Source organism: Rattus norvegicus, chromosome 16 (assembly GCF_036323735.1).
Source record: "Rattus norvegicus strain BN/NHsdMcwi chromosome 16, GRCr8, whole genome shotgun sequence".
Classification (NCBI taxonomy): Eukaryota; Metazoa; Chordata; class Mammalia; order Rodentia; family Muridae; genus Rattus; species Rattus norvegicus.
In genome coordinates, this window is record NC_086034.1 from 70076709 (window position 1) to 70092329 (window position 15621).

The 15621-nt window shown below is 42.2% G+C and overlaps 1 protein-coding gene across 9 annotated transcripts in view; it reads left to right on the forward strand.

Moving 5' to 3' along the window:
- Positions 1-15621, forward strand: part of Unc5d (unc-5 netrin receptor D) — a 546764-nt gene that overhangs the window by 513610 nt on the left and 17533 nt on the right. For all 9 annotated transcript variants that reach the window (XM_017600136.3, XM_017600138.3, XM_039094549.2 and 6 more), the window contains 2 exons: positions 4409-4573; positions 13062-13240. In XM_017600136.3, coding sequence (XP_017455625.1) covers positions 4409-4573; positions 13062-13240 — 344 coding nt within the window. The remainder of the gene's footprint in view (positions 1-4408; positions 4574-13061; positions 13241-15621) is intronic.

A 15621-nucleotide genomic window follows, 5' to 3' on the forward strand; every position in this document is an offset into this window, starting at 1 on the left:
AAACAGCGTGAGTTGGGTCTATGTGCTGAGCCTGTGTTCAGGGAGATCAGCTTGATTTCTCACCAGGAGCACTACATCCCAGAGAATGTCATACAGCTTCTGTATGACGGGAGGGAAGGGCCATCTGTAGCACCCACTGACCTTACTCTCAATGCTAAAGGTGCTGTTTTCTTCCCAAGATTCAAGACTACCATAATTAGCCATCCGGTACTACTGTCCAATATCTCTCTCCTTCCCCTACCCAGGACATAAAGAAATAGCTCTGGCTCCCAACAGGTCCCCAAGACCTCAAGCCTCTTCATTATAACTTTCTTTTTTCTTTGTTGACTCTGGGTAGCAAAGCTGTGATAGGCTACAAGGCAGCAACTGTTTGTTTGTTTGTTTATTTATAGCCAATGAAACACAGAGTCAGGTCGTCATATCCCTGGGATAAAGGCAGCTGTCTTTGTAGCATGCTATGAATCTTCCAGAAGTTCGTGTCTGTCTCCTGCTAGGATATGATTTATATTCTCTCCATCTGCTAGGAACCTAATTATAATGGGAACCCGAATGAAACCGTTTCCGGAATTCTTTAACCGCGTGTAACTCTGCTACACTCTGTCCTCTGCACAGTTCCTGTGCAGTTCCTCTTGGCTCAGCGAGCATTGTTGGTGATTTGTTTCTGTTTTGTTTTGGGGGAGAGGGTGGGTTTTTCTTTTCTTTTTGTCCCCCATCTCTCTCTCTCTCTCTCTCTCTCTCTCTCTCTCTCTCTCTCTCTCTCTTGGGATAAATGAACACAGTAACAATTGCCCTGAAAACACACTAATCACGTTGCTTCCAGTTCTATTCTTTTTAACTGTTTTGTTGAGTACTATTTGCAGCTGCTATTCAAGTCAACAAAGAAAAACTACTCTTTCAGTACTGTCTTAAAAACAGATTTAAAAATGTTTTGATTGCATACAGTGGCATGGAGAGACAGGAGAGGAGACATTTTTATGCCAATTCTCATGTCTTCGTACAAGGAAGACTATCTCTGCCGAGGGTATTAATCTCCTACATTCCAGTGTCTGGAGGGAAAAAAATAATAGGAATCTTAGCAAGTCCTATCAGAGGAGGTATTTTCAAGTAAGAGGCCAGTACTATTGTTTAAGAAAAGATAAGTTTTACCAAGGATCCTGCCCCACAGCAGAAAAGGTGAATTTTCTTGAGGGGATGGATCTTGAATAGGACTCTGTGTAACCCTGGAACGTTTAGGCTTACATTATTCTGTAATGTAAAACGCAGCCAGTAACCTTACAACTGTGTTGTCACTGTTTTCTCTAAAGGAGTCATGCAAAATATCTCTACAAAAAATCAACTGGTTTAGAGAAGATATTTTATGTGAGAGATTGTAAAGCTGTGAATGTAGCAGGTAGGGGCAGGGTGGGAAATGTCTGAGAAGGCCAACGATGGAAAGGCCAAGAAGGAAGCCTGATTTATACTGTAAGGCACTGGGGTCAGCTGTGAACCACTAATCAAAGGAATCATGGGATAAGAGTCAGCCCTTAGGTATTAGTCCCATCAGTGTCTCTTATAGTGTCTGAGTTAGGGTTTCATTCCTGTGAAGAGACACCATGACTATGGCATCTCTTATAAAGGAAACCATTCAAGTGACTAGTTTACAGTTTCAGAAGCTTAGTCCATACCTTACAGTTTCAAAGTTTTCACCTATTATTGTCATGGTGGGAAACATGGCAGCGTGTAGGCAGACATGGTGTTGGAGAAGGAACTCAGAGTTCTACATCTTGATCCTAAGGCAGCAAAAGGATACTGTATGTCACGCTGGGTGTAGGTTAAGCATCTATAAGACTTCAGAGCTGCCTTCCCAGTTACAAACTTCATCCAACAAGTCCACATCCTCCTAAGAATGCTACTCCCTCTAAGCCAAATATTCAAACACATGAGCCTATGGTTGCCATTCCTACTCTAACCACCACACATAATGATTGGAGCTGAGAGACGATAGTGCTGTTGCCTAATGAATGCCCATCAACTGATTTCCATTTGATGCTCCTGTAAGGCCCCCTCCCCTGCCAAGCTTGTCTAGTAGAGACTGGAGGCAGAAAGAGTGTGAGACAGTGTTTCACTCAGCTGCAGTGAGGTGTAATGGAGTAAGGAAAGTTTGCTAAATGACCCTGGAAGAGAGATGGTAAAAATGCCTTAGAAACAAGGAGCATTTGTAGAGTGCCTCAGATCTACAGTGCCAGGGAACGGTGATGAGGCCAGTGCCAGAGATGTAGTTCTTAGAGCCCAGCAAAGGGAGATGACATTTGGTCATGTGCAAGCAGATGAGATTGAGTTCACCGGGCAGAGGGAGATGTGTGGGAGGCTGAATCATGAAGTAGCAATAACCCATGGATTGCAGGCTGGGATAGGGCTCAGAAGGAGGAACCATAACATGCTATAAATTACTGTCATACCTCAGGCCTCCTCTGAGACCTCTGGACATCTTCAGAGGATAGTCTTCTAACTTTGACTCAGGATTAATAACAGATACAACAAAAGAAAAAAATCCCACTTGCTTCTTACATTCTGGCTAAGATGACTGGTAACTGGAAATGTCTGATTTTTGTTCTCTCATGTTCTCCAAAGTTTGGCGTCTCCCCTTTAATCACAGAACACAACAATCTAAAGTACACCTATCCTTGATGGTTTTGCCAGAAAGTGTCCGTTGCTGAATCTCCTTCCCTAGGGGAGACATAAACAACATCTCCCCTTCTTCCAAAGGTCACAGTTACACACTGAGGTACTGCTCTTTCAAAGTTAACTCTTAAGAACCAATGAGTACCTACTGTGTTTCCTTACAGAGCGTCTATGAGATGCTTCTTACAGGGATGTGGGTATTCCTCACCCAAACAGATCATAGCTCTATTCCAGCAGTGATAAGGGTTTCTCAGTAGGTGCATAGATGGTGCTACTGGCCTACAGCCAGTCTCCCTTGGCCTATATATGCTTGCTCCCCACTGAGGCTACGTGCAGTTAAGGCAGAGTTGTATACAGTAGATGGAAGGGAGAGAGCAATTGGATTCTTAGGCGAGGGTCTCATGACCAAACCTTTCCCACTGTGAGGACCAAGTAAACAGTCAGCAATCCCAGCTGGAATGAACGTTCCACGAGGCCGAACACCTCAAGATTGCAATGGCCTGGCCTAGAGGACAGTCACCCCCAACAATATCTACCATTTAGATAGATATAACTTTTAGAGAAAATGAGAAAAACAAGTTAATACCAATGAGCGTGACCATTAGAACTGGGGATAAACATTTCCTCCAAGTGAGTAATTACAGCTGTGGCCTCGGTCTTTTAACACATCGCAAGCCTATCAGCAGCCACACTTTAGAGTCTTCAGCTTCCAGGCTTCGTCCCTCTCTTGCCACCTTTCAGCTTCAGCATTGCAGAAAATTATATTTTTAGCAATAAAGGAGCAAATTAATGCAGCGATAAATATGGGAAATAAAAGTGATGTTGAAGGTTGTTAGAAGCTGAGCGTCCATGGCCAGTGCCAAGTCTCCAGCCACATTTGACTAGGAAGCAGATACACTTTTTTAGCACATTAAAAAAAAAAGTCTAAGAAGTAGGAATAAAGTATTTTTAAAAAATTGCCTTTGCTGCATGCTCCAGCTAGTATTAGGAAAAGGAGTAGTTCCCATTTTTATTTAGTAAAACCTACATTTGTTTGGCAGGGAGTTGTATCAGTCACTTGAGGATGGAGCCAACGCTAAATTGTTATTATTTCTCCTTTACGTTGTACTGTTCAGCCATTCCAACTTACCTTTCTCCTGGCCATGCATAGGTGATTAGACAGCTACATTAGTCTCGGTGCCAAATGTGTGTGTCCCTATTGAGGTTGTGGGCAGTTATATCAGATACATTGGCAGAATTTGTCCCTACACAAGTATGTATGAGTCTGTGGTATGGCAAGCAGTTCTGGTCGGTTTGTCAGTATAATTCTTAGTCAGGTGAGAAGGTAGCATTCCACTCCAGGCTTATATAGAGGGAAGGACCACAGGAGTCTCCTCAGGAGGAAAAAAAGGTTGAATTTTAATAGTGCTTTTTCTATGGTGTGTGTGTGTGTGTGTGTGTATAAAATTTGACCTCTTGCAGCATGTCTTGGGAATTCAAATGGTATCAATTGGAATTGACATTAATTACACCTGTGCTGCCTGGCATATGCTGAAACATTATTTCTACAATTCCAGCAAAGTTACTTAGGCACTCATCTTTGCTACAATATCATCATCGTCATCATCATTGTCATCATCACTATCATCACTATCATAGCCATCATCATCGTAGTTATTGTGACTAAGACTCCTGTTGTGGTTTCTCAAAGCAGGGCTCTGCTTTTCACAACCTCTCCTCCCCACCCCCACTGCTCACCCCTCTGTAGGAAGTCCCCTTCTCCAGAGTGTGGAGCAGCAACCGGCAGCCCCTGCATTGTGCCTTCTCCCTGGAGCGCTACACGCCCACCACCACCCAGCTGTCCTGCAAAATCTGCATTCGGCAGCTCAAAGGCCATGAACAGATCCTCCAAGTGCAGACATCCATCCTAGAGGTAAGTCTGGGGTGCAGGCCTTTGGACTCCCTTCCCAAGCGTGGTGGGAATAATGACTGCCTACCTGTCATGGCTTTGCCATTCACATTCTTAGGAACTTCCTGATGTAGACTCCTCACTCTCATTTCCAATGAGGAAGAACAAACTTTCTCAGGCTCAAAACTGAGCCAAGCTTCCCACTGGACAGAGACCCTCAACCTGTCTGAGAGCCTAATCAAGGTTCTGTGGAGGGACTTTTGGAGAAGGAGCGGGTACAGGGAATTTTTTTTTTCAACAAAACACAAGCAGTTTCCTAATTGACCGTGGGCCTGGGATACCTGCAAACACGGGTCAAGGAAGCATCAACATGGCCTTTGAGACTCATGTAGCTACTGGGTTATGTTCAACTGGTTCATGGCTGTGTTTTAAAAGACAGTCGCCTTGTGTGCTTCCCCTTTGGAGCATCTCCCCACCAACTCCCTTTCCCACATCCCTGTCTTTTTTTATTTGCTTTGGAACCCACAGACTTTAGCATGTGTATTTGTCAGCCTATACATATCAATGAGATAATAATTTATCCTCCTCTGCAAACGTAACATATCTGTGTACATACAACTCAATTTCAAATTCTCCTTCCTTTGAATGTGTAACTTAATGCCTTACCACTTCTTTGCATTTCCATTTTAACTCATTGTTTATGCAAAGTGAGTATTGCTAATTCCCCACATAGTTTTTCCTGAGCACTGGGTAGCTTTCCGAGGATCATGTCCTACAATTGATAGCTGCCTTAACTGACGTGTATGTGTGCCCTTTGCATTCATTATTGCCAATTAGCATTTAGCGCTAAAGCAGCTTTGATGGGGAAAGTACATCCAGAAATCCGGGTATGGTATTTTTAGAACCTCTTTCTTGAGCAGTCCTGGCATATTTAATTCAATACAGTTCAAGAAAAATATAAACAAATATTATATGAAAATTACCTTTTTTTTAAAAGAGTGTAACCCCTTTTAGTAATAGTTCATGCTGAGGTTAAATGAAGTGTTTTAGTTTTGCTTTTAGGGTCTTTTTTAATTGATTAAATCTGCTGACAGTTGCATACATGTATACATAGGATGAGGTAGGGCTCAACTTCCTAATGCTGCAGCCTTTTAGTACAGTTCCTCATGTTATGGTGACTCCCCAATTTGGTTGCTACTTCATAACTGTGATTTTGCTACTGTTACGAGTTGTAATATAAATATCTGATATGCGGCCCCCTGGGGGTCACAACCCACAGATTGAGAATCGCAGAAACAATGCACTGTGCTTATTCTCACATCCCTCACTCTCTTTATTCCCTTCCCACTCTGTTCATTCTTTCCCCACCACGCCCCTTTCCCACACCCATGACTTTGTCTTGTGACCAACTGATTTTAACCAGGGCCATCTTGGTGACCACAGGTTTGGAACTGTCCATTACAGCCTAGTGGGTTCATTTAGTAGATACACAAATGAAAAGAGTTAGGTCTCTTACCCAGAACCCATCAGTAACCAATAATAGTTCAGCAGGCGGGGGTAAGGCTCTGTGAGTCCCTCCCCAACCTGTGATTGGCAGTTGACAGACCCAGTCCTGGGCAGGCCTAGGGAAGGCAACTGTGGCCGGTGTGAGATAGGTTTGCAATGATCATTTCGTAGCCCTTTCTTTCTGTTTTCCGTGCATTCTTTCAGCTCCTCTGTGATATCTCTGCACCTTAGAGGAAGTACGAATACCCATTTAGGGGTGAACGTTCAACTCCACATTTATCACCATTCACTGCAAAGAAGCTTTCCGTATTAAGTCATATCTGTCTATGTTAGAAGCAGAAATACTTAAAAGGCAGTTTGTCGCCATGACAACTTGGCTAAACAGCAGTAATAAGTTCCCCTCTGGGTCCTGTGACCTCCCCAGCCATGGATTTTCAAAATGAAAACCAAAGGAAAGAAAACACAAAACAAAACCAAAAAAAAAAAAAAAAAACCAGACACAAACCCAACAAACAAAAACACACACCTAAATTTTCAGGTGCACCCATGAAAGGGCAGAAGAAGCATCACATCCTGACATGTCCGTTAGTGGGTCACAGTATTTTAGGTTTGAAAACTCTGTTTTTAAAGGATAACTGGATGCTGGGCATTGATTTCTGCTATTAGAGGAAACATATAGAAGGAAAGTAAAGGGTTGGCACACCCTAGTTATTGCTTAACTAAATGTATGAAGTGCATCAAAGATAAATTAACCAAGGAGCCCCATCCTTCCTTCCATTAGTCGTCTATCTCTTTTCTTTTTTTTTTAAGATTTTTTTTTATTTATATGTGTACACTGTAGCTGTCTTCAGACATACCAGAAGAGGGCATCAGATCCCATTACAGATGGTTGTGAGTCACCATGTGGTTGCTGGGAGTTGAACTCAGGACTTCTGAAAGATCACCCAGTGCTCTCAACTGCCGAGACATCTCCACAGCCCTGTCTATGTCTTTTACAGTGACATTGGGCTACCAAGAGGTCAGCATTGCACTATCTCTGCCTACCAAAAAACCAAGTATCAGTATAAGAAAACTTGGTTGAGTGATGGCCATTAGTTCACAGACTTCTGCTTTTCAATGTTTTACTGCTCTTTTGATTCTGTCAAGGATTAGTTTATTAATTGCCTAAAGTGTTGCTGTAGGAATTTGACCCAGTCTCAGGACATCTTCCTCAAATCTTATTTATTAGCATTTTCTGTTTTAGAAGGCAAAAGGTGACTTTCGAAATTCCCTATGTTTCATTGCTTTCATATTGGTCACATAACCATCACTGCTCTGTGGATGAATTATCACTGCACTCACAATTGTTCATGCTATAAAATCTCAAAAAAGTTGTCATTCTTGTCTAAGGACATTGATCTAAGAAGATGGGGAACCACAGTGAAAATTGGGAGACTCAACTCCAGGCTCAACATCTCCACATTATATCAGGACCCCAAATGGGCCTCACTGTGACCCATCATGCAAATCTTCAATTTGGAAATTTACTCAGGGCAAATAGCCCAACACCAGTAATTTTTTTTCTTAAGTACATAAATGGAGTGATGAGAAATTCTTTTGTTCAAAAAGAAAGCAGGGCTATGGAGATACCTTGATCCCTAACCTGCTTACTATATAAGTACGATGCTCTGAGATTAATTTTCAGAATTCACATAACACACAAAGAAGCATAAAGCTGTACACTTCTGACCTATGTTCTAGGGAGGCAGAGATATGCAGACTTATTGAACTTACTACCCAACCACCCTACCCTACTAGATGGACTCTAGGTCCAGTGAGAAGAAAACAACAAAACAAAACAAGTAAGCCAAAACCCATGAGGCAGGTAATTCCAGAGAAGGAACAATACTCAAGGTCATCCTGTGACCTCAATGTATAGACAGACTTGAAAACATAGGAGCACCTGCACATATGCCAACCCACAGAAGAAGAAGCCATAGGACATCAATATTGTGTGATGGGGTGTGTCAGTGTTTATTATGTAGGTTGTCAAGAGAAGAATGTGTATCCTGCGTGTAAAATTCGTCTTCTAATAGTGTCATCACTGAACTTTCTCTCAAACTCCTTCCAACATCTGGGAGGAGGATGCATCTGGTGATCAATAACAACGCTGTCTTTTTCTAAAATGGACTTGACATTCATAGTAAAGGGTTGAAGCAAAGGACCAAATATGGACAGTGATCGGAAACTAAGAGAAAGGGTGCATTCCAAACACAGGGGACTTTGGAATCACAGACCAGTTTTGCAGCCAAGTCACAGTAACTTGTCACCAGGCTTGCCAACATTGCCTTTAGAGTTGAGAAAGCTTAGTACCTTAACATCTAGGACTTACTGAGTAAATACAGTCACAGTAATGTGGAACTTCTGTAGCTTTTGATAGGTGTCATTGATTTTCCCTCCCCTTAATCGTGTTCCCCAAATCCCTATGCATTTCAGCTCAGAGTTTTCATTCTTTGTCTTATTCCAGTGGGTTTTCTTAGTGTCCCAACCCCTTATATTTGACAGGAGATCATGAGGGATGTAAGCATGTATATCTGTGGGTATTGATGTATATTAAACACCTAAGTCAATGTAGGGATCATACCAATTAAAGACATTTGATTCTATTGCTCAGGGTCATGCCTACCATTTCCCTTCATGCCTTTGGTCTAGATGATTTTCCAAATAAATACTATTTTGCAATGACCTTTAAAGTTAAAAGATTATATATATATATATATATATATTATATGTGGCCAGAAGTATGTTGGTCTTTAGGGGCAGGAAATCCTCCATCTTGAAGCAATTCTATTGAATTACATAATGACTACTGCCAACTAATGCTCTGTCAGTCAGCTCTCTCATCCATCTAGAAACTCTACCCTGGAACACTCTAAGGAACAGGAAAGAACCCTCACATAATTTATACCGTCATATTTCCTGGTATAATATTATTGAAGACAATTTTTGGTAGAAATGACTTAAATGGGATTCCTGCGTGTTACAATTTTCCCTTTAAGCAATTCTCTTATCTTTTCTCCAAAAGTGGTGGAAGTTGGGGATAATTTGTCTGCTATAAAACAGAGTACTTGGGATCTCTCCTTGATTTACAACTCCCTATGCTTGCCAGGTAGCAGCCGCTTATCTCAGATGTACAGAGCATGAAAATCTACTGTTCCTCTGCATATTTAATTTAAACAATCAGAGAATGCGATGTAACCACAGCATTCTTATGACTTGGCTCAGATGTCTTCTCGAATACATCATAAATGTTACATAAACTGTCTCTCTGGTAGAGGGGAAATATTTTAAGTTTGGAAATTTTGAGAGTAAAGTAGATCCAATTATTAAAGTATGGTAAATTTTTTAAATGCTTATTTTTAGATTCAACCTCATGTATTTTATTCACCTTCAAGGGAAACACACTTTTCTTCTATGTCATTTCCTGCTTCAAGGTGACTTTTCTTCTGCCAAGAGATTCTTGGGTGTCAAACTATCCTGACTAGTCCACTGACACAGACACAGACCAATAATCTGGTCTGATTATTTTGCTTTTGAAGACTCTGTGAGGTTTAAGGAAGACTGCTCGGTTAACAAAGTGTTTGCTGGGAAACATGAGGACCCAATCTCAGATTCCAAGCACTCACGTAGTTAAAAGCCATGTGGAGTGGTGCACATGTCTTTAACCCCTTCACTGAGGACACAGAGACAGAAGGATCCCTGGGGGCTTGCTGTTCAGCTACTGGAGCCATAATGCTCCAAGTTCAATGACAGACCCTGTCTCAATGAATAAAGTTGAGGGCAACTGAGGAAAATACCTAAAGTCTTCTACCTCCCTCCCTATCACGCGCACGCGCACACACACACACACACACACACACACACACACACACAGGTGCACAAACACTTACAATTATTTTTCATGCTGAGAATTAAATTTAGGACCTTACACATGCTAAGTAAGTACTCTACCAAGCAAGGTATATTTCCTATATTCCAAACCCATATGATTCTATGATTTTAAACAATGCCATGTAGCATGGTCCAAAGCAAATTTTGTATCTCAAATTATTTAGACTGGATCTTTCTTTGTTTTGTCTTTTGCTTTCAAGCCACCTTCCCCCAGGTTAATAACCTTTGATGCCATTTCACACAGAAGACTCCCATGCTATCTTGTGCAAATGTCTTTTGTTCTCTCCCTTCCCCCCCCCACCATTCAGGATCCCCCCTACCCCTTTCCTTACTTTCTGCTGTATCCTTCAAGTCAGAAAAATCTGTAAGGAAGCTATTCCCACTTGATTTGCATTTTTAGAGGCTAAAAGAAATTTTACAAACCGTGATAAAAAATAATGTCTACTTGTAACCTATTTTATGCAGTAAGAAGCCGGGTTGGTTTATTTTATAACCATCCAATATATCAGAACAGAATTGTCCACTCTACCCGAAATAAGAACCTATCTGCTCAAAGTCTGTTCATTCGATGTCTACCAATTCTTCAAGGCCAACTCAAACACTTCTTCCATGAAGACTCTCCTCCATATAAATGTCCAAAGTGTACTATTAATGTCACCCACACAAGATTTCTTTTTATAACCTCTCTGCTCTGTGTAGTTCATATTTGTGGTGAAGCAGTAAACTGGGGGCTGGTGTAGTTACTAGGACTTCTAACTTGTAGTTTCAGGTGGGTCACAAATTACTTGGGCGGCTTTTTTTTTTACAAGCTTTCATACTGTCTGTTGAGTCTGCAAACTTTGCAGGAGGTCTGATTAGGAAGCTGAGACAGAAGATTTTATAGCATTTAGAGCTCTATGCCAGGAGTATACAATCTTACTGCAAAGCCATTTAAAACATTCTGATTTAAAAACTACTTTTGTTATTAGATCATCCCAAACACAAACCCAGAATGATTTTGAATAAGTTTGTTTTGTGGTGTAGATTAGAACAGAACTGAAACCAGCTAGCTGGACTCAACAGGAATGTTGGATGAGGTTCCTCACATGTGCACTTGACCGTGAAGCTCTTCTCTCTTGGAACATCTCAGATGCGCTTCTTCAGAGCATCCTGGGTTTTCAAGACACATAGCATCTTATCATGTCCAATGATATTTGGAAACATAAAAAGCATTGCTAGGTATTAATAAAATCTCTACATCGGCCAGTCTCTTTGGCTGTCAGATTTTGAAGAAAATGCACAAGACAGAATGGCAGTAGCTGAGGAGGGTCATGGTGGCTGCAGTGCCCACAGTAGGAAGACTTAAAAAGATCATGAGTCATGGAGAAATCCGAACAGGACTTGGGGCAGTAATAAAGCATGTGCTGACTTGAAGATGGGTGTGGCACACAAGTTCATCATCCAGATGCTAGCTGAGTTGGCTTAAAAGCATCGTAACTAGACCCTCAACCCTCCTTGAGTTACTTTTCCTTTCTGATGTAACAGATTGCCACCAATTTAGAAGCATAATGAAAATTCCTATTTTTATAAGTCAAAAGTCTAAACATAGCTGCACTCTCTGGTCAAGATCTCAGCAACTGAACCAAGATGTTGGCTAGCGGAATGTTATCGTTGCAGCTCGGAGTCCAAGGTTATTCAAGTTGCTGGCACAACTCAGTTCCCCATTCCATGTGCTATGCATAGGCCACAGGCTGTTCATGGCCCCTAGCTACACCTTCTCAAGCAATTCACAGCATGGGCATTTTTTCATTTTCCTCTTCCAGAGCAGTAAGAGATGCCCCCAAATCTGGGCTGTGCACCTCAGCGGTAGTGTATTTGCCTGCCTTGCAGAAGGTACTGAATTCAATCCCCAGTACAGTGAAAAGCAATGGGGGCAAGGGAAGGAAGGAAAGAGGAAGAGAGAGAGCAAAGGGGGAGAGAGAGACCAGAGACAGAGACAGACAGACAGACACACACACACACACAGAGAGAGAGAGAGAGAGAGAGAGAGACAGAGAGAGAGACAGAGAGAGAGAGACAGAGAGAGAGAGACAGAGAGAGAGAGACAGAGAGAGAGAGAGACAGAGAGAGGAGATAGATTCCAGAAGAGTTACCCTTTACTCCTTTTGGAAGCTGTGGGTTAGGTTAAATCCACAAGGGAAAAGAAAAATAATCAATTCATAGCCATCTGACTAGGTCCTTTAACTATGTCAGCAGTATCCCTTTTATTTTATGGCATATAATAATCATGGGCTTCATTCTACCAGATATTTATAAATTCTTACAATTCTATTAGTCCGCATGAATCTATCAGCCACCACTGTAGCCTGCTAGATCTCTTTGTGACTTCATCATGGGTACGGTGACCTAAAAGTTGTTTCCTTCCTGGGCAGCTATCCATTAGAAGCAGCTGGATGGACGGCATGTAGAAGCCTTCCAGCCATCACTCTGCACACAGCTCATAGAAGCATTGTCTCTGGCAGAGTCAGTCTCATTGAGGGGAGTTAAATCAAAAACGGGATGAATCATAGTGCCACACAACCTCAGGACTAAGTTCAGAACAAACTTTTGTAGCATTAAATACAGCCCCCACTTCCTGCCCTCTTACAGCTTCCCAGTCTCCTGCTGTGATCAGCCCATTTGTCTTTGGTCTCAATGACTACTAGAGAGCCATTCCTCATATTGAACCCAAATCTGTTCCTCATACTGAACCTAAATGTGTCACCAGGTAACTTCTCCTTACTAATTCTCATGTATCTGAGAGCCTTAAAAAAGTGAAATAAAAACTACCTAATTCTTTCCTTTCCAGACAGGGCAGGATGTTAGGAGCTGGTGACCTATGGTATCTCTGAATGGAGGAGGCCACTGTACATCATCAGAACATGATGGATGAACCACTAAAAAGGGTCTTTACTATTTTGAAAACTAAGGGAAACTGTCAGTGTATTTTATGTATGCATTTAGTGCATGTGGGTTGACATAGATTTTTCACAAATAAAAAAATGTCAGAGTGTTTTTTTCTTTGGGCCTGATTACACATCACTTATCTTGTTTATAGAGTGAACGAGAAACCATCACTTTCTTCGCACAAGAGGACAGTACTTTCCCTGCACAGACTGGCCCGAAAGCCTTCAAAATTCCCTATTCCATCAGGCAGAGGATCTGCGCAACGTTCGATACCCCCAATGCCAAAGGCAAGGACTGGCAGATGTTAGCACAGAAAAACAGCATCAATAGGTAATTTGGGGCAACTTTTGAAATGCTTTGACTTCGCAAACTTTGAGAAATAAAGGGATTTGGGGCAACCATGTGGGCTAGAAATCTTGATGTATTTCTCTAGCCCATTTTTATATGGAGTCCAGCTACAGTATCAGCATATCATATCTACCACATCTCACTCTGCCTCAGAGCTCACAACCGAAAGGTTCTACTTTGGTTCTGGCCCAGTGACCAGATTTGCTATTTGGTTCATGCAAATAGAGGCCTAGGCTATGTTGTCCTGTAAATGATTAGAACATGGCTTGCACTGGTATGCAGACACAGGGCAGCACGTATCCTGCTATCCTCTTCCCACCAAGTAATGGTAGTCACTGCTTACCCCACTAAGGGGGACATGCTCAGTCTGCAACAATGGGCATCTACATGCAATTTAGCAGAAATTTCAGGACTTTTAGATCTGCCGCATGAAGAGAAAGTTATGTTGACAACACCACCCAAAGAGTGTGCTGCAAAGAGTGACAATGTTTATTACTGCATGGGTTAGCCAATGCCATCCTGTCCTAGAGTTGTCTGGAACAGAGAAAGCCCTAATAGCTTCATTACCTCATAGGAGCAGAGGCACTGGTGAACAACAACAGCGGGTGGTGGGAGGCAGGTAAGCACTGGGTTTGGGTTGACTCTTGGGGATATGGCAAATGAATCTCTCCTCTCCATAACTTCCTCTAGACCCCAGAATAAGCTACGGTTGGGTTTTTCTTTGTTTGTTTAGGGTGTTGTTGTTGTTGTTGTTATCTTCTTAATTTTTTATCTGATATTTTCTTTATCTACATTTCAAATATTATCCCTCTTCCAGGTTTCCCCACCACAAACCCCCTATTCCATCCCCCTAACCCCTGCCTCCAAGAGAGTGCTTCCTGCCCCACTCCCTCCTGCCTCCCTGCCCTGGCATTTCCCCTACACTGAGGCATCAAGCCTTCACAGGATCAAGGGCCTCTCTTCCCACTGATGCCAGACAAGGCTATCCTTGTTACATATGCAGCTGGAGCCATTGGTCCCTCTATGTGTACACGTTGGTTAGTGGTTTAGTCCCTGGAAGGTTAGGGGGGTCTGGTTGGTTGATATTGTTATTCTCCCTATGGAGTTTGCAAATCCCTTCACCTCCTTCATTTCTTTCTCTAACTCCTCCACTGGAGACCCAATTCTCAGTTCAATGGTTGACTGAAAGCATCTACCTCTGTATTTGTTAGGCTCTGGCAGAGCCTCTCAGGAGAGAGCTATATCAAGCTCCTGTCAGCATGCACCTCTTGGCATCCCCAATAGTGTCTGGGTTTGATGACTGCATGTGGGATGGATGCCCATGTCAGTCTCTGGATGACCTTTCCTTGAGTCCCTGCTCCACACTTTGTCTCTGTATTTCCTTCTGTGAGTATTTTTGTTCCCCCTTCCAAGAAGGACTGAAGCATCCACACTTTGGTTTTATGCATCATTTTTATTTTCTTTGCCTTTGGTAATATTGTTTTGATTTTTTTTTTATTTTCAGACAAAACCTTTTTTTTTCTGCTTGGCTTGTTCTTCCTTTTCACTTTTCCTTTTTTATCTCCACAGACTCATACCTGACTCTTTTGTATCTGAAAGGGGTGGTGGGGGATAAGTGTCTGCCAAGAAAAGACAGAATACTGCTCCCTGCCTCAGAATGGATCCAGAAACCACAAATGAAGGATCCAGCCAGAAATAGGAGACACTGTTGTTTGAGGAAAATGAATTTACAGAGGATAGGCAGACCCAAAAAGAATAGATACTTTCTTGAAAAGGCAAAGGCTTAGACCAAAAATGGAAGCATTAAAAATATGACTGTGCAGGAAATACAGTAGCTGAGCCCACTTCTAAACTTAGCAAGTTTAAAAAAGGAGAGATTTCTTGGTTGTCATCCATGAATACCATGACTGTGTCAAGTTCACTTTCTGGTCACCATGGACAATAGTACAAAAAATGGAGCAAGAAATGAATTTTGTTGAACAATAGCGGGTAGGAAAAAAAACAAGTAAGGAAAAGAAGGGAGGGGAGAGGAGAGGAGAGGATGGGAGAAGAGAGGAGGGGAGGACAGGGGGAGAGGGGAGGGGAGAGGAGAAGGAAGAGAAGGACAGAGGAGAGGAGAGGAGAGGAGAGGAGAGGAGAGGAGAGGAGAGGAGAGGAGAGGAGAGGAGAGGAGAGGAGAGGATCCTTGCTCAGCAGGATCTCATGTCTGCTCCACACCCTTGTGCTGCAGCCAATTCCAGTCTGTATAAGCATGCCAGTTACTTCTCCAAGTTTTTTATTTCTAGTAATGGGCATCCAGAATAGATGTTATATTGTCTTTATTCTAATTGTGAAAGGTTGTGACTTTCAAAGTAGTATTAACC